This window comes from Sinohyriopsis cumingii, chromosome 2 (genome assembly GCF_028554795.1).
Source record: "Sinohyriopsis cumingii isolate HCF-2022 chromosome 2, ASM2855479v2, whole genome shotgun sequence".
Classification (NCBI taxonomy): domain Eukaryota; kingdom Metazoa; phylum Mollusca; class Bivalvia; order Unionida; family Unionidae; genus Sinohyriopsis; species Sinohyriopsis cumingii.
Genome location: NC_142962.1, coordinates 162,294,948 through 162,315,642, shown reverse-complemented (window position 1 = coordinate 162,315,642; position 20,695 = coordinate 162,294,948). Strand labels below are relative to the sequence as shown.

Sequence of the window (20,695 nt, the reverse complement as noted above, 5' to 3'; positions counted from 1 at the left end):
TTCAGGATAAAGAAGCATGCACTTAAAATGTACATTCACACAGTAAATCTAATTCAGGATAAAGAAGAATGCGCTTAAAATGTACATTCACACAGTAAATCTAATTCAGGATAAAGAAGCATGCACTTACAATGTACATTCACACAGTAAATCTAATTCAGGATAATGAAGCATGCACTTACATTGTACATTCACACAGTAAATCTAATTCAGGATAAAGAAGCATGCACTTACATTGTACATTCACACAGTAAATCTAATTCAGGATAAAGAAGCATGCACTTACATTCACACAGTAAATCTAATTCAGGATAAAGAAGCATGCACTTACATTGTACATTCACACAGTAAATCTAATTCAGGATAAAGAAGCATGCACTTAAAATGTACATTCACACAGTAAATCTAATTCAGGATAAAGAAGCATGCACTTAAAATGTACATTCACACAGTTAATCTAATTCAGGATAAAGAAGCATGCACTTAAAATGTACATTCAACAGTTAATCTTATTCAGGATAAAGAAGCATGCACTTACATTGTACATTCACACAGTAAATCTAATTCAGGATAAAGAAGCATGCACTTACAATGTACATTCATACATTAAATCTAATTCAGGATAAAGAAGCATGCACTTACATTGTACATTCACACAGTAAATCTAATTCAGGATAAAGAAGCATGCACGTATATTGTACATTCACACGGAAAATCTAATTCAGGATAAAGAAGCATGCACTTACATTGTACATTCACACAGTAAATCTAATTCAGGATAAAGAAGCATGCACTTAAAATGTACATTCACACAGTAAATCTAATTCAGGATAAAGAAGCATGCACTTACATTGTACATTCACACAGTAAATCTAATTCAGGATAAAGAAGCATGCACTTACATTGTACATTCACACAGTAAATCTAATTCAGGATAAAGAAGCATGCACTTACATTGTACATTCACACAGTAAATCTAATTCATGATAAAGAAGCATGTACTTACATTGTACATTCACACAGTAAATCTAATTCAGGATAAAGAAGCATGCACTTACATTCACACAGTAAATCTAATTCAGGATAAAGAAGCATGCACTTACATTGTACATTCACACAGTAAATCTAATTCAGGATAAAGAAGCATGCACTTACATTGTACATTCACACAGTCAATCTAATTCAGGATAAAGAAGCATGCACTTAAAATGTACATTCACACAGTAAATCTAATTCAGGATAAAGAAGCATGCACTTACATTGTACATTCACACAGTAAATCTAATTCAGGATAAAGAAGCATGCACTTACATTCACACAGTAAATCTAATTCAGGATAAAGAAGCATGCACTTACATTCACACAGTAAATCTAATTCAGGATAAAGAAGCATGCACTTACATTCACACAGTAAATCTAATTCAGGATAAAGAAGCATGCACTTACATTGTACATTCACACAGTAAATCTAATTCAGGATAAAGAAGCATGCACTTACATTGTACATTCACACAGTAAATCTAATTCAGGATAAAGAAGCATGTACTTACATTGTACATTCACACAGTAAATCTAATTCAGGATAAAGAAGCATGCACTTACATTCACACAGTAAATCTAATTCAGGATAAAGAAGCATGCACTTACATTGTACATTCACACAGTAAATCTAATTCAGGATAAAGAAGCATGCACTTACATTGTACATTCACACAGTAAATCTAATTCAGGATAAAGAAGCATGCACTTACATTGTACATTCACACAGTAAATCTAATTCAGGATAAAGAAGCATGCACTCACATTGTACATTCACACAGTAAATCTAATTCAGGATAAAGAAGCATGCACTTACATTCACACAGTAAATCTAATTCAGGATAAAGAAGCATGCACTTACATTGTACATTCACACAGTAAATCTAATTCAGGATAAAGAAGCATGCACTTACATTCACACAGTAAATCTAATTCAGGATAAAGAAGCATGCACTTACATTGTACATTCACACAGTAAATCTAATTCAGGATAAAGAAGCATGCACTTACATTGTACATTCACACAATAAATCTAATTCAGGATAAAGAAGCATGCACTAAAAATGTACATTCGACAGTTAATCTAATTCAGGATAAAGAAGCATGCACTTACATTGTACATTCACACAGTAAATCTAATTCAGGATAAAGAAGCATGCACTTAAAATGTACATTCACACAGTAAATCTAATTCAGGATAAAGAAGCATGCACTTACATTGTACATTCACACAGTAAATCTAATTCAGGATAAAGAAGCATGCACTTACATTGACACTGTAAATCTAATTCATGATAAAGAAGCATGCACTTACATTGTACATTCACACAGTAAATCTAATTCAGGATAAAGAAGCATGCACTTACATTCACACAGTAAATCTAATTCAGGATAAAGAAGCATGCACTTACATTGTACATTCACACAGTAAATCTAATTCAGGATAAAGAAGCATGCACTTACATTGTACATTCACACAGTAAATCTAATTCAGGATAAAGAAGCATGCACTTAAAATGTACATTCACACAGTAAATCTAATTCAGGATAAAGAAGCATGCACTTACATTGTACATTCACACAGTAAATCTAATTCAGGATAAAGAAGCATGCACTTACATTCACACAGTAAATCTAATTCAGGATAAAGAAGCATGCACTTACATTCACACAGTAAATCTAATTCAGGATAAAGAAGCATGCACTTACATTCACACAGTGAATCTAATTCAGGATAAAGAAGCATGCACTTACATTCACACAGTAAATCTAATTCAGGATAAAGAAGCATGCACTTACATTGTACATTCACACAGTAAATCTAATTCAGGATAAAGAAGCATGCACTTACATTGTACATTCACACAGTAAATCTAATTCAGGATAAAGAAGCATGCACTTACATTGACACAGTAAATCTAATTCAGGATAAAGAAGCATGCACTTACATTGTACATTCACACAATAAATCTAATTCAGGATAAGGAAGCATGCACTTACATTCACACAGTAAATCTAATTCAGGATAAAGAAGCATGCACTTAAAATGTACATTCACACAGTAAATCTAATTCAGGATAAAGAAGCATGCACTTACATTCACACAGTAAATCTAATTCAGGATAAAGAAGCATGCACTTACATTGTACATTCACACAGTAAATCTAATTCAGGATAAAGAAGCATGCACTTACATTGTACATTCACACAGTAAATCTAATTCAGGATAAAGAAGCATGCACTTACATTGTACATTCACACAGTAAATCTAATTCAGGATAAAGAAGCATGCACTTACATTGTACATTCACACAGTAAATCTAATTCAGGATGAAGAAGCATGCACTTACATTGTACATTCACACAGTTAATCTAATTCAGGATGAAGAAGCATGCACTTACATTGTACATTCACACAGTAAATCTAATTCAGGATAAAGAAGCATGCACTTACATTGTACATTCACACAGTAAATCTAATTCAGGATAAAGAAGCATGCACTTACATTGACACAGTAAATCTAATTCAGGATAAAGAAGCATGCACTTACATTGTACATTCACACAATAAATCTAATTCAGGATAAAGAAGCATGCACTTACATTCACACAGTAAATCTAATTCAGGATAAAGAAGCATGCACTTAAAATGTACATTCACACAGTAAATCTAATTCAGGATAAAGAAGCATGCACTTACATTCACACAGTAAATCTAATTCAGGATAAAGAAGCATGCACTTACATTGTACATTCACACAGTAAATCTAATTCAGGATAAAGAAGCATGCACTTACATTGTACATTCACACAGTAAATCTAATTCAGGATAAAGAAGCATGCACTTACATTGTACATTCATACAGTAAATCTAATTCAGGATAAAGAAGCATGCACTTACATTGTACATTCACACAGTAAATCTAATTCAGGATAAAGAAGCATGCACTTACATTGTACATTCACACAGTAAATCTAATTCAGGATGAAGAAGCATGCACTTACATTGTACATTCACACAGTTAATCTAATTCAGGATGAAGAAGCATGCACTTACATTGTACATTCACACAGTAAATCTAATTCAGGATAAAGAAGCATGCACTTACAATGTACATTCACACAGTAAATCTAATTCAGGATAAAGAAGCATGCACTTACAATCTACATTCACACAGTAAATCTAATTCAGGATAAAGAAGCATGCACTTACATTGTACATTCACACAGTAAATCTAATTCAGGATAAAGAAGCATGCACTTAAAATGTACATTCACACAGTAAATCAGATTAATATTGTTTCTGAATTCAATATAATGATTCATACACTAAAAATAAAAGAAATTAAAATAAGGGTAGATTGGGACTTGATCCTGGATCTTTGGCATGACATGTTAGCACATTTCCACTCGATCACAGTGATTGTTATGTTTCGAGTATTGTTTGTAAGATTTAATACATGGCCATAGTACAAAATAAATATTATTTAATAGTTTCCTTTTTTACAGTGTTTTGTACTCCAATAAATTCACCAAACCTGTAATGGTTTTGATTGGTATATGTTATGCTTATCTGAGATTAAAACATTTAGGACTCGTCCATAATGCTTTGACCAATTACTGTCTGGATAGTCTTTTATTGTGAATGATCTTTCCAGAAGTTGGTATATGGTGGCCATGTGAATAGACATATCTCACAGAAACTGGCCAGTTTTTATGCTGAGTTTTGCATCCATTATGATGTATATGTGTTCAACATACTTGTTGTTTCTACAACCCCACTTTCAACAAAGTGTTCATGCAGCTCTGGTTGTTTTTTTCTCTGTTTTTTTGTATTACATCTTTTCCCACATTTTGGGTGTACCTTCCTGTCCTATGGATTGCATGGTCTTCCGTTGACTTTGTGTAGATGGCAAGAACAAATTTGTTTAGGCAATCTTTGCAAGTATCTACTGAACGCAGCTCTGTGTCCTTGATAAATTTCTTTCCATTAATTTTAATACCTATTCCCAATGCTTATGTTATGCCTACCTTTGGCATAGACCTAGTTTGGGATACCCTTGATTGTCACTGACCAAGGCTTTCAACAGTGTTTAAGGATAATGGTGCCTTGACTCTTCACTCCTGAAACTCAGGAATCCAGAGATTATTATGAGAGTCACTCAGGATTCCTTTACTTAAATTAAACAATGTGGAAAGGAAAATGGAAAAGGTATATAATCATTACTTTATTACATATTTTGATTGAGTTCTTAGACTTTTATAAGATCATATTGAAAGAGAAAAAAATTGCTATTTTTCAGTAATTGTCTTAAGCATTTTTGTAAAAATGCACCCTTATATCTAGTTTTTCAGATGAGTTTTATCACTTTTTCCAATTTTCTGCAATTAAATAGCATTTCTGTTCACACCAGTGAAACTTAACGAATAAACCTGGTATTACACTCCACAAGATATATTGACATAAATTATCATAATTAAATGAAACCAATAAGGAATGAAAAATTATACCATGCAACAAATGTGTAGAGTGCTAATTCAAAATAAATACCTTAATTTGTAAACAGTATTAATTGCTTTAAGAGTTGATCCAAATGAATAAAGTGGGATATGATGTGGATCTGGTGAAGATAAATGCTATTGATACATGTATGGTAGAGATGCACAGTATTACCAGTATATAGGGACCACTCCAATGGCAAAGTGGTTAGAGCATCTACCTCAGATGCGGGAGGTCACGGGTTCAAATCCGGGCTTAGTCATACCAAAGACTTATAAAAATGGTACTAACAGCTGCCTCACTAGACACTCAGCATTAAGAGGTTAGTTTTAGGATTGGTCAGCCTGGTGAAATGATTATGTGATTGGGTGGGACATGATGCTACATGTCTGTGGCATGATGCCTTAGTGCAAGACATCACTATAAACTGCCACACTGACTGAAAAATTGTTAAAGCTATGTTAATAATCCAAATTACATTTCACACCAGTATACAAGTTTACCTTGGTATTTTTTTCTCCATGGAACAGTAAAAACTTATGAGCAACCTCTGCTATGAGCGACCACCTATCATTTTTAACCACAATCATAATACATTGATTGATTTTATTATATAAATGCTGTCATGAGCGACCACCTGCTGGACACGACCAGTGATCACGATGTCTTGGTAAAATATGCATTTCAATTCTGTTATGAATGACTGCATTGCAAAAATGGGGATAAACTCGACAACTTTATTTAATCTAATGACCGCTTATGCAGAAAAAAAAGAGGCTGGCTATTGATATTTGAAATTTTGTAGATATGCTTATAGTTTTTTTTATATATGGCAACCAGACTAAATACCTATAAAATACAAGTAGGACCCAGTATATCCAGGTCTATGAATGACTGTATCGTGAGAACTGAGACACCAATGACTTTTGTAACTACAATCGCTTGAATAGTAAGGATTGTTCTGATAAAAGACTCCAATGAAAAGAACAAAAAAAATGTTTCTGGCTACTGATGGTACAGTCAGTAAACCAGGCTAATGTACATGAATTGCCATTGTAGTGCCGAAATTAAGGTAGTGGTCATGTACATATTGTTTGTCTTTAGAGTTAATCCGTCTTGCCTGAGGGTGAATAAGGTCTTTGTCTGTTAAACCAGCAAGTGAGAATTGTTTGTGGGATTCAATTGATAGTGTGTAAGGCTTGTGATTTTTTGTCTGTTTTTGTATTCCTGATGTTACAGTGATGACATCCCAGTCACCAGGCTATCATCTATTCAAATTAGTGCGACCAGGTTTACACACTTTGTTTATAGAGTTAATCCCTGTATGTCTTCTCTGAATTAAGCTGTTGACTTTTGTCTCTGTGTAAATGATTATGTTTCTGGATGAGATAACTTTCTTTTTATTTCATTAATTGTTAGATATGCAATGCACATATATATATTTTTCATATTTTCCCTAATCCTAGTCAAAACCGTCTTTACAGTTAATTTTACAACTGAGTACTAATAATGTTAACACCTTGTACCTTAATAACAATGGAAGAACACTGAACTAAAATGAGACCAATTTTAACGCTGGATAAAATAATTATTGTAACTGAAAGAAGTGAAAAAGAGCAGGCCACTCGCAAAATAGTGGTTTAAACATCAGTAAAACAAATTTAGGGTGTTGTAAAGGAGAAGGTGTAAATCATAAATGATTTCATATGCTAATACATGTGCATGTTATCTTCAGATGTAAATGTGATTTCATGTTTAATGATGGAAGTATATCTTTATTGTTATATAAAGGCATACAATATTTTAGTAAGAACTTATAATAAAAAATAGAATATGTGCAGTGATTGTGGTTATTTTTCTTTAAATTGTTCTGGAATTGGACCTTGGAAACTGTTTTGTACAAACCTGCTATGAGAGAGCACCTGTCTTGAGAGACCATTTTTTGTTGGCAGAAAGGGCAGCCTCTCATAACAGGCTTTATTTAAATACCAGGGTACTTTTTCACTCTGCTGGTATTTTGGTAGTTTCCATCAGTAAGGAATTTTAGGAAATTCTCGAGGAATCTTGTTACAACTCAAATGATATTAGCGTTACATTTTCATTATTCGTGAAAATTACTTCCATAAATTGACTTTCTGTTTACAAAATGGTTGTATCTTCCACAAATTAACGGTGAATATTGCAAATACAATTTTATTACATACCCATTTAATCTTTAATGGCTGATCAGGCACTCAATACAGATATTTAGCCTGTGATTCTGTATTGTACAACCAAAATTTCTGTATCACACCAATTCTAGAGCTACTTTTACAACAAGTTTGTTAATTGCCACAATGACCTTAAACATAAAAGTTCAAGAAATAGTAGAATAAATAACAAACTTTTGAACTGTGTGCCTGTTTGATGTCATTCCCAGCTGGAGCACAGATAAGACAGAGAAGAGACATTCCACAATGTAAATATAAAAAAACCCTTCAAAATCACCTAAAAATCATTTCAGCTGTAGTTTCAAAATTTGGTCAGTGGAATGTTTTTAAATATATTTTTTAAGGAGCAAGTTTAACTGGAGGAGCAGTTTGTATATTAAAATTACTGAGGAATTGAGTTTAGTAAAACTGTAAAACTGACAAACCTTTACATCAGAGAGTATATTCAATCAATACAAAACCACAGTCAGGGGAGAGAACTCAGTGGCCTCAGCATGTTCTTACACTACATCAAACTAGTTCTTCACATGCACATGAAACAAAACATATATGTAGTTTTGTCTATGTAATTACGGTCCTTTAATTACATGTTTGACACGTGTTATGTATGCCAACATGGTGGCCAAATGGGATGTTGTGTATTCCTTGTAAGGCTATGAATTATCCTATGATTTTCAGGAGCATTTGTGTTTTCTGTCTGAACTTGACATAATTTTCTCAAGTCCACAGTATTTTCTTGTTTGTTGAGCAAGTGTGCTTTATGTTTACTGGCCCGCTATGACAAATTTTATGTTACTTGGGTGTTGTCATCCCTAACCCTAACCTTGTCATCCCACTCAAATATACAAGTACACAGTAAATGTGGTAGATGGTGTTGGTGCAAGTTTTGCTGCAGGCCATAACCTTGCTTGCAACAAAAGGGTCTTTTTCCAGCTTTCATTAACTGGGAATATTGTCAGATATCAACTTATGTAAAAAATAATGATGAAATGCTCATCTTGGCCGAATTTCAGACCAGATGGTGTTACAGGATAATTCCATTTCCAAAGAACAGTTGAAGATCATCCTCAATGAATTCAACAAACACTCCTGCATAAAAATCAAGAGATAACTGGATAAATCACACATAATTTTCTTCTGTTGTAATTGATGGAAAAAGCCCCCAAACCAAATTGATTTCCTATGGAAAAGCAGAATCCTGCAGAGTTTATGGAGAGCCATTCTGGAAATTCAATATAAATTCGAGTTGTGTGGTGTCAGCAAAAACTGCTGAAATGGTGGAAGTAGAAATTGCTGGAATAAAAATTTTCTTGATCTCTGTAGATAGAGCAGTGTATAATCCCAAGAGTGCCATTATCATGTGATGCATTGTTTCCACCATAACATGTTGCTCTGTGGACAATGCCAATAAATCAGTGGAAACCTGGTGAGACCTTTCAGCATGGAACAAATTTGATTATCTTGTTTGCCAGAAGACTGTTCCTCCTCTCCCTCCAACCCCACCCACAGCCACTGGCCATCATAACACTGGGTAAAAAGTAACTGGTATCCACTAACAGCTGACATGCTCAAATAGTTATATAAATTTCAGGAGTATATAAAATGCTCTGGAAAAACATTGCAGCTTTCTCAACATGTTTTCTTTTGGTGCCTTATAAAGAACAATGGCAGCCTTGTGTCATCACCATCCTTTGGAATGGTTTTATCTTCAGCAGCAGGTCATGCACCTTTGGTGTTAGTAGCAGCAACTTTATTTGTCATTATAACAAATCTGGCCCTCATAATGATTAACATTTTGATAATACAATCTGCATTAAAACATGTCGGTAATTAAGCAACCCATAAATTCCTTGCATTGCACTTATTATATAGGTCCTCAGAATAGTTATCATTGTGATTGTTGATAAAGAAAGAATATCAGCAGTAACACAGCAAATGCATACTTTTCTTTGCTGATGTTATATACGTGTTGCTTCTGAATTAATGATAGGGATTGGCCACCTCCCCTGCATCTCTGGGGTCCTATGTTTTGAGTCTTAGTTAAAAGCTGCATCTCTGATTAGACCAGCTCTCCACAGGCAATCTACACTTGGGGCCATCCATTGTGGAAACATCCTAATAAGGAGAGCACAAGCAGGTATATGCAGATTATAAGGAATAAATTGGCTGACTGTTACATGGTTGGCTACTTAGTGATTAAACACTGTTTTATTATCACTACTCCCATAGTAAATGAGTCTTAGAAACTTGATTGATGAAGCTGGGTGGGCCATCTTAGAAACTTGATTGATGAAGCTGGGTGGGCCATCGTAGAAACTTGATTGACGAAGCTGGGTGGGCCATCTTGGGCATCATAGCAAGCAGACGGTTAACACTCTTTTCATTGCTAAAAGGTTCATATATTACAAAATATTGTTGACTTCTCAGCACCATAACGAGGGGGTTAAAACTTTTTCGTTGCTGTTACTTTAAACATAGGTATTGGTTCACTCAGAAACTGTGGCTTGTAACTTTTGTCTCTCTTGTTGGGACCAGGAAACCAGGGTTGGATCCATCGTTTCCCAAACCTAGAGGTATGTTCACACCCAACCCCACACTACCAATAATAATGGACTCATCCATAACTTCAGGACCAACATCATTTCAGCATGAATCAATGAGTAGTATTGCTTTGTATTTAGATACAAATAATGGTGAACTCATTTTTGTACAAAAAGAATTTGGTAATTATATCTATATTTCATAATGATGATGATGTGAAAATTTACTGGGTTGCAGATGTGGTGAGCAGAACAAACTGTTATTTCTTGCTTTCTCTGATCATTTATCCCCAAGCTTTAGTGGGGGATATTGTGATACCCTCCATCTATGCATCAATCTTTACTGCTACCAAATCTAAACTGTTGGGTTGTAATTTATGAAACCATGTGGTTATGTGCTCTGGGGCTAACAATTTGCAAAACGGTTGTCATTCTTGGCTCCTCTCCTTGTTATCCCTGTTGGCCTGCTGACACATGTAACCCACACATCAGGAAATAAAAGATATTGAAAAAATTTAATTTTTGACAGTTCATATCTTGTCTGTCACATTTCTATTAGTTGGCCACCCCTGATAGAAACTTATCACTATCTTTTGTTTTTACATTGTTGCAGTTCCCATTCTTAACCCATTACTATTAACCCTCCACCTGAACTATCAGCTAAATGTAAACTTTCAACAATAGATTTTTGTTTATTGATTATCCCTCAGTCTAGTATAGCAAGCAAACACAGTTGTGATTGCTTTGATTCTTTATACTTGTTGTGGTCTATTAACTGTTGTGAGCTCCACCAGTTATACTGGTCACCATGTATAGCCTATCTTGTGCTGAAAAATGGCGTTAAACCCTAGAACAACAACAACAACTGTTGTGAGCCAGGAGAAACAACTGTCACATGATCTAAAACAGGTGCCTGTTTCTTCAATAGACCAGTTAGAAAGCATAATATTAGAATACAGGCAGTCAGTCTGTAGAATTGGAGATAAAATATTCTGATATCAAATGATGGTATGTTGATAAAAGACAAACATTCATGAGTCTTTTTCCTTTAAGGTTTTGCACTTAAGGGCAGATAGTATGGAATGTAACTACATAATCAAACAAGGAGTTGCAGACATATGTGGATATAGACATGACACAACACAAACTACTCAGCAGACATATGTGGATATAGACATGACAACACAAACTACTCAGCAGACATATGTGGATATAGACATCACACAACAAAAACTACTTTATTGACATGTGGATATAGCCATCACACAGCAAAAACTAATTTATTGACAGGTGGATATAGACATAACTCTACACAAACTGCTCAGCAAACATGTCAATATAGACATGACACAACACAAACTACTCAGCAGACGTGGATATAGCCATCAATCAACAAAAACTACTCAGCAGACATGTGGATATAGCTATGACACAACACAAACTACTTTATTGACATGTGGATATAGACATCACACAACACAAACTACTTTACAGGCATGTGGATATAGATATCACACTACACAAACTACTCAGCAAACATGTGAATATAGACATCAGACAACACAAACTATTCAGCAGACATGTGAATACAGACATCACACAACACAAACTATTCAGCAGACATGTGAATATAGACATCACACAACACAGACTATTCAGCAGACATGTGGATATAGACATCACACAACACAAACTACTCAGCAGATGTATGTGTATATAGCCATCACACAACACAAACTATATAGACGTGTGGATACAGACATCACACAACACAGACTACTTGGCAAACATGTGGATACAGACATCACACAACACAAACTGCTCAGCATACATGTGGATACAGACATCACACTACTTGAACTGCTCAGCATACATGTAGATATAGACATGACACAAACTACTCAGCAGACATGTGGATATAAACATAACACAAACTACTCAGATGTGCGGATATAAACATGACACAAGACAAACTACTTAGATGTGAGGATATAAACATGACACAAGACAAACTACTCAGATGTGCGATATTAACATGACACAAGACAAACTACTTAGATGTGCGGATATAAACATGACACAACACAAACTACTCAGATGTGCAGATATAAACATGACACAACACAAACTACTCAGATGTATGGATATATTTTGAGATAGTTGTATCATTCCATTGTTGGTACCCAAGTGGATAATTTAGCTGACAATTTAGTGATCAAATGTTTGTCACTGGAATCAGTATGAAATTCCATTGTAATTTTTAACATGGTCATTTCTTAATATTAAATTTTCATTTGTCCAGCCAGGAAAATAGTTGCCTGGCATTAATTTTTACTTGTCCTTGGCAATGGAATTCTCTACACCATGTATAAGCTTGCTCTTAGTATAAATCACATGTCATTATCTCAGTTCAAACAAGACTTTATGTAGCCTTCATACGCACATATTATTTACAATATACATTTTTAAAACTACACATTATTCAAAAAAAACATTATTTAAAATATATATTATTCAAAATATAGATTTAAAATACAGATTTAAAATACACATTTTTTAAAATTTACATTATTTAAACAAGACTTTCTATATTCATTTCAGGCTGAAAGATGTCACAGTTTGCACGTATGTTTGGCGGCAAGAAGGCTGCCCCAACATCTCAGGAGCAGGACACCTCTCTGGGGCTGATGCACCTAAAGAAACTGTTCCATGACTTCCGCCACCCTTCTCAAACAGCCTCACAGAAAGATCAGGAGGACAAACTGTACAATATGCTGCCCCTCTTCTGTAAGGTAATTGTTCAAAATGATGAAGGATAACTGTACAATATGCTGCCCCTCTTCTGTAAGGTAATTGTTCAAAATGATGAAGGATAACTGTACAATATGCTGCCCCTCTTCTGTAAGGTAATTGTTCAAAATGATAAAGGATAACTGTACAATATGCTGCCCCTCTTCTGTAAGGTAATTGTTCAAAATGATGAAGGATGACTGTACAATGGAGGCTATTAGGGTTAATTTAATACATACATGCCATTAGTTGTATGCTCTACTCCATTCACATGGAAGCGCCTTTTGATGCGTCTACACCATTCTCATGGAAGCGCCTTTTCATGTGTCTACACCATTCTCATGGAAGTGCCTTTTGATGTGTCTACACCATTCTCATGGAAGCGCCTTTTGATGCATCTACACCATTCTCATGGAAGCGCCTTTTGATGTGTCTACACCATTCACATGGAAGCACCTTTTGATGCGTCTACTCCATTCACATGGAAGCGCCTTTTGATGCGTCTACTCCATTCACAAGGAAGCGCCTTTTGATGCATCTACACCATTCTCATGGAAGCGCCTTCGACACCTGCTGTTAACATCAGCCATTTTGAGCGGGTTTTCATAGCACCACCTTTGGGGAAAACCCGTTATTATGATATTACATTCATTGATGTGAATGACCATTATGTCAGGTCATATGGTCACTGTTTAATATGTGGTCGTAATCTTCTATTTAAAGTAACTGGGTCATATTCTCCATTCTCTGAAATGGAGGTCATGGATTTCGTTCAGTACTTCCTTGAGTTTGCACGATTAGAATCACTACTATGAAAGCTTCAATAACATATTAAGTAAAGGCTCAGATATTGATGTAGGCAACAATTAGTTTTTATAATTTATCAAATTCAGATGATTTAGTGATGCATACACAGACAAAGTACTTGTAATTTTGAGTATGAGAAATGGCAGCTTCAGTTGGTCACACGGCTTCACTGGCTTGACAGTGAACGAGTTCACTCAAGATTTTAAAGCATATAAAAAATTCTTCCGTTAAAAATATTTATACAGCTATAACGATCGGATTTTACTCTTAAATCTTTCTATACATTATAGATGTGTACCAAAAATGCAGAATGGTTAAAGTTGATGTTAAACGTAACATATACTACACTGCTTAACAGTTAACAGGCAGGCCTGTTTGTATGGAATTAAATAGGTAACAGGTGTTCCATTTATAGCGCAATGCACAATGTAAGTATGTTACATGTATATCAGCTGGCTAATATGCCATACACTCTATGAGGTAAAAAGGCAAGTTTTTGCATTGAGCTCAAATATTTGTCACCCAGTATACTCTGTGTTTTACCTGGAATCATTAAACTTGGTAAATGGATGCATCTTAATGAGCACTACACCTGCATCACAAAAGTAGGTCAGTGTGACACATTTCATATTTCACTGAATTTGGTCTAATTTGTGTCTTAGAGTTTTTTTGGCCGTGTTCATGCTATAATCCACAAACTAGATTGTGTACATCTCTGTCAATACCTCACTTTTACAACAAAAGAAGGTCACTGTGACCTAAATTTTACAATTTACCAGCCTCGGTTCAGCTTTTGTTCCTAGCTCATGATCACATAGGTTTTGTGTAACCTATACATATACTGTTCACATTGAATTATGAAATTTGGGAAGGGGTGTATGCTGATGAGTTATACAGCCTCAACACAGCATAGGTCACTGTAACTCATATTTAATTCTTCACTTACTAATCACTTTTGTGTTTATGTCAGAATGATTATAAACTATATGATTTTATATGTCTCTGTTAGTGCCACACCTTGTCCAAACTGAAAATGTTGCTGTACAACATCAAATATGAGACTTAAGCAGTTGTCTTGAAGATCTTGTTGTTGCTACTTCTGAATTGGGTGGTCATTTAACCCTAACCCTACTTCTGAATTGGGTGGTCATTTAACCCTAACCTACTTTTGAATTGGGTGGTCATTTAACCCTAACCCTACTTCTGAATTGGGTGGTCATTTAACCCTAACCCTACTTCAGAATTGGGTGGTCATTTAACCCTAACCCTACTTCTGAATTGGGTGGTCGTTTAACCCTAACCCTGCTTCTGAATTGGGTGGTCATTTAACCCTAACCCTACTTCTGAATTGGGTGGTCATTTAACCCTAACCCTACTTCTGAATTGGGTGGTCATTTAACCCTAACCCTACTTCTGAATTGGGTGGTCATTTAAACAGGAGGGTTTTGCTAAAAGACTTCTTGATCCAAAAAGACGTGATGCTGATATGATGAAAAATTTGGCAGCTGTCTTGAAAAATTTGTTATTGCTACTCCTCTAGAATGGAAAGTCATATCAACATATTCCTCTTACCAGACTGCTTCTTATGATGTTTTAGATTAAAAATGGTTCTGCACAGACAGACAATATGACTGATAAAGAACCATCTTGAAATTCTTGCTTTTGCTCCTCCGGAGGATTGGATGGTCATATCACCATGGGATTATCACCTGAAGACCTTTTGATGTGCTGATCTGATATTCAGTATGCAACACCATGGCAGTCATCTTAAAATTATTGTTATCACTACTTCTCTGCAATGGAAAGTCATGTAGACAGAAGACTTTCACAAGAAGATGTCTAGTTGGTTCTAAAAAAAATGGCGCTCATCTGGCATCCAGTACGGCCACCACCTTATGTTCTTCCTAAATCGGGAAAATCATTGATATGGGCTTTCACCTGAAGACTGTTATGATACCTTGTTTGTCGTTAATGAAAATGGCGCTGATCTGACCACAACTGTATCTACTATGGCAGCCATCTTTAAAATCGTCTTGTCAATACTTGTATCTAAATGGAAGTATCAACATAGATATTTCACCAAAAGACTTCTTGTGAGATCTAGTTGTTCCTAAATGACAATGTTGCCCAGGGGACATCCAATATGGCTGCCACAATGAACATATTGAAAATCTTGTCACTAATTCTCCTGAATGGATGGTCATATTGGCATGGTGTTTTCAGTGAAAATAAATAAAAGACTACTGATCTTACAACCAGTATGGCTTCCACAGTGGTTAGTTTTAAAATATTATTGTCACAGAATAAGGCAAGAAATAACTTGGTTTTGCCTTAGAACGATTTGACTATTTTTCGTTGTACATGCGTACAACGTTGCCCTGGGTAAATAATTGTTTTTCTAGGTAAGCGACTGTACTAGCATGTATCTCTTCGAAAATTACTTACGGCGAGAGACACTAATAGCATGGTATACACTGGTATTTTACCCTGACTATTACTCACTCTCCTGTAGATTTAAGGTAGATTCCATTTCTAACCGACACTGGTCGTTTTGGATCTTGTCAAGGAGTGAACTTCTCCATTGTGTTCTCCGGCCATAGGGATAAGTGTTAAATTTATATTTTATTTGATATGTGAAGCTTTTTCAGGTTTTAATGTCATACCATGTAATGATGCATTTACTACAACGCAGATTTGAAACGTTGTGAACTATAAAGAATATCAGAGATGGTTTCCACTGTTAGCAGTTAAAAAGAAGAAATTTTTGTAATCATGTATAACTTGAAATTCCTTTTGGACAGTATAGCCTTAGTCCTATGTTTTTGTAATTATATTGCAATCTTTTCTGTCAATATCACATCCGCAACACAGTCATTACTTTTAAAATAAAAGATCTGAATTCAACCCAATCGAGTCAAGAAACTATCTTCCAATAAGGATGGCAATTAAGCATGCATTACTATCCCAGTTCTCATAAACACATATCCCAGAAGGACCCAACAACAAACATAAAAGAAACTTCTGGTAGAAAATTTAGATTTTCAGTGAATAGCAATTTTCTAGACAGAACAGTCTTGTCATTATAGAGAAACTGTTCAGGCCTGAATCAGCACTCTAAAGTGATTGGAAAATTCACTTGACTACTTAAAATGTCACTTGCCATTTTGAGTTGGGCAAGTGAATATTCAACTCCCGAGAAAATTTAAGGGTGGGTTTGTTTCATTGAGGAGCTCGGAAAATTCCCAGATTTATACGTTGGTGCAAGCTGTATTTTACCAGTATAATATAACCTGCCTAACAGATAGTATTTCAGGTCTTTCAAATTTCTGTCATAACATATAACTTGGTTTCCTTTTGCAGACATTTGGGAATGTTCCCTCCAGTGAGATGACAGACAAGTTTGGAGATATTCTTCAGTTCTGTTCCCATGTGTCCAAACTGATGGTAACAGAGATCAGAAGGAGGGCTTCCAATCAGTCCACAGGTGATATATTCAGATAAAAATATCATAGTTTAATGCCAGTAATACGTTATTATCTGCTATTATTGCATTGCTGTTAAATTTTCCTGGTGCTAGTCCCAGTCTAAGGATCTTATTACCTCTTCCAGTTAGTAGTTGGAAGTCTGGAATAAACAAAAACAACAATATAATCAGTCTGATGCGTTATTCTGAGAAATTGAATATCTTCCTTTTTGCCTTGACTTACATATCTTCCATGGGTGCTCAGTGCTTTATTTAATTAGGTGTCTTTTTGTCATTTTTCCCTTAACTTCATTCCGTGATCACATTAACATTAGGGGATATAAGCTTGCTACCTCCCAAATCCAGCCCTAATGAAAAGATGAAAATTTGTCTTTTCACTCTGTCTCATAAAGTCAGAGGGTATTAACTCTTTGCTTTACCTCCCCTTGCCACACTAGTGTATCTAGATTTTAAGTGTTGCTTCATAAATGACATCATATGAGACACCTGTGAATTCAATGCCAAATTCGTGTGAAATTCTAACCACATTTAATTTACAGGATTATGAATTTATTTGGATTAATATGTTTTGAATTTTGTAAATATTTTGTGAAATTTTTTCATTTTCTCTGACTTGGATATTTTTAGACTACATGGTACAAAAAGCTGTTATTGATGCATGTTGTTATTCACAGTTCTGTGTATATTGCCTGTTGCTTGCATGCACAGTTAGTAATGGGTGTTGTTGTAGTGGCTTATCAGCTCATTCAGCCCAAGTTAGTACTGGGTGTTGTTGTTGTAGTGATTTACTAACTCATTTAGCCTGAGTTAGTTCTGGGTGTTGTTGTAGTGATTTACTAACTCATTTAGCCCAAGTTAGTACTGGGTGTTGTTGTAGTGATTTACTAACTCATTTAGCCCAAGTTAGTACTGGGTGTTGTTGTAGTGATTTACTAACTCATTTAGCCCCAGCTAGTACTGGGTGTTGTTGTTGTAGTGATTTACTAACTCTTTTAGCCCAAGATAGTACCGGGTGTTGTTGTTGTAGTGATTTACTAACTCATTTAGCTCTAGCTGGGAGTTGTTGTGGCAATTTACTAACTCATTTAGCCTGAGTTAGTGATGGCTGTTGTTTTAGAGGCTTATTAACTCCTTCAGCTGCAGCACTGTCATCAGCATTACAGCTGCTATGCCTCAGCATCAACAGGCTGTGTCTATCTGCTTGTGTCCCAGAGAGTTTTAGCTAATTAGAAATTTTGTACACATCAGGCACATGCATTCATATCTGACATAAAGTCTTATAAAGTCTCATTTGGTGGATGCTTTTCATACATTGCATAACTTTGGCAGTCATACTTAGTCTATAATAATACACAGAACCTGTGAATTCCATATAATCAGTTCTTGCAGGGATGGATCCAGAAACTAATTTTATGAACTGTATCTAAAAAGAAACAACTCTGCTTATTATGTATTAATTATCATAATTCTTGTTTTATATCATAAATTCTTGTGTCATCCATTATGCCCTGTTACATCCCAATTATTTTATTTCAGAATAGTTTTGGTCTGAATTTATTGTATGCTTGATGTGTTTCATGGTTAGTGTCAACCCCCCCACCCCCTGTGTTTGTTTCCTCTAGAAAAAATAGGTAGAGTGACATTCTTTTAGTATTATTATTAATGCTGTTATTATTATTGTTATTATTATTATTATAAGTGGGAGTAGTAGTATTTTTAATAGTAGTAGTAGTATTCATCGTAGGGGTACTTATTTTCAAGCTTGATGTCTTGTGAATAAAAGATTTTCATCATGTTAATGCTATTATATTTTATGATTTTCAGTTATAATCAGTAAGTGTGGCAAGTTATGAGGTTATCATTTAATGAAATAAAGAAAATATGCTGTTGTAATTAATATGCAGTAATTAGATAAATAGATTGAACAAACTTGTTTTGTTTATTTTTATTTTTGCTGGTTAGGGAGTAGGAGTAATAACATTATCCTTTTCAATTACCGTATTTCATGTATTTTTTCATACCCTTTAACTTTTCATACAGAATCCAGTTATCAAAATAATAATTATTTAAATGTATCATAATTTTTCGTCCATATCACTTTGTATCTTTTTTAAAAATCCATTAAATTATCGGACATAAAATTTCTACTAAGAAGATTTATGTTTGCAAAAAAGATCAAAAATAACGTATTGCCATTTTGTTTTTACAAAAAATAATAATTATTGTTGGTGAGAAAATACAATGATTGATGCATAAGTATGGGCGCCCGCAGCATAGGTCAAGGGGGTCATGTGACCCCGCCTTCAGGAAATCATGCTACAAGCATATATATAACTTCCAACAAGTTTAATCATGCAAATGAAGCTGAAAATATGTCACAAGATTCTGTTCAAAACGTTTAGTAAATATTAGCTTTAGGTTAAGACTGCTTGCTATACTAACTCTCCTGGCCATGATTGACTGCCCCCCTCCCCTTCCCCCACAAAAAGTCCTGTGGGCGCTCATGTGCATAAGCTCTCTTATTGTAATTACAATATCTACTGGTGTTTATTAACAAATAGACAAAGAAATTCACAGACCATACCTTTAAATGTTATCGTTAATTCATTCTCCGTATTAACTCTGTCACCATAACAAAACACCAAGTACCGCTCTGGTGGCCTAGTGGTTAGAACGTTCGCCTCGGAAGTGGGAGGTCATGGGTTTGAACCCCGGCTGAGTCATACCAAAGACTTACAAAAATGATGCTAACAGCTGCCTCGGTTGGTGCTCAGCATTAAGAGGTTAGTGTTAGGACTGGTCAGCCTGGTGTCAGGATAATGTGACTGGGTGGGACATGATGCTACATGCCTGCGGCATGATGCCCCAGTGCTAGACATAACTATTAACTGCCATACTGCAGACATTGTAGCGATATGACTGAAAATTGTTAAAGCTACGTTAAAAATCCTAATCACGCACACACACACACACACACGCACACACAAAACACCATGTGCATTTTAAAATGAGTTCGGAAGACCTTTTGATGTTTTCTTATCCAACAAAACTTACATATCAGTACATGTTAAAGTGAAGACCACAGACCATTGGTCAACTAGTCGTATTGTTTCATTATAGTCATACAGACATAAAATATGAAAACCTTGTCAGTTTCTGTTGTAAATATGAAATTCACAGATTCTATTAAATAGATTCGTATATATATATATATATATATATATATATATACACATACATACATACACACACACACACACACACACACATATACTACCTTTTAAGTACTTGTTCTGTTTGGACTTGGATATAATTAACATTTTTT

General features: G+C 35.0%; 1 protein-coding gene across 3 annotated transcripts in view; it reads left to right on the top strand.

Moving 5' to 3' along the window:
* Positions 1-20,695, top strand: part of LOC149806226 (WD repeat and FYVE domain-containing protein 3-like) — a 413,256-nt gene that overhangs the window by 22,826 nt on the left and 369,735 nt on the right. For 2 of the 3 annotated variants that reach the window (XM_089951178.1, XM_089951177.1), the window contains exons 2-3: positions 12,891-13,081; positions 17,247-17,370. In XM_089951178.1, the coding sequence (XP_089807304.1) occupies positions 12,899-13,081; positions 17,247-17,370 (307 nt within the window). In that variant the 5' untranslated portion in view covers positions 12,891-12,898. Of the gene's footprint in view, positions 1-12,890; positions 13,082-13,226; positions 13,253-17,246; positions 17,371-20,695 lie in introns of those variants that run through there. The other variant, XM_089951179.1, reaches the window with a different exon arrangement.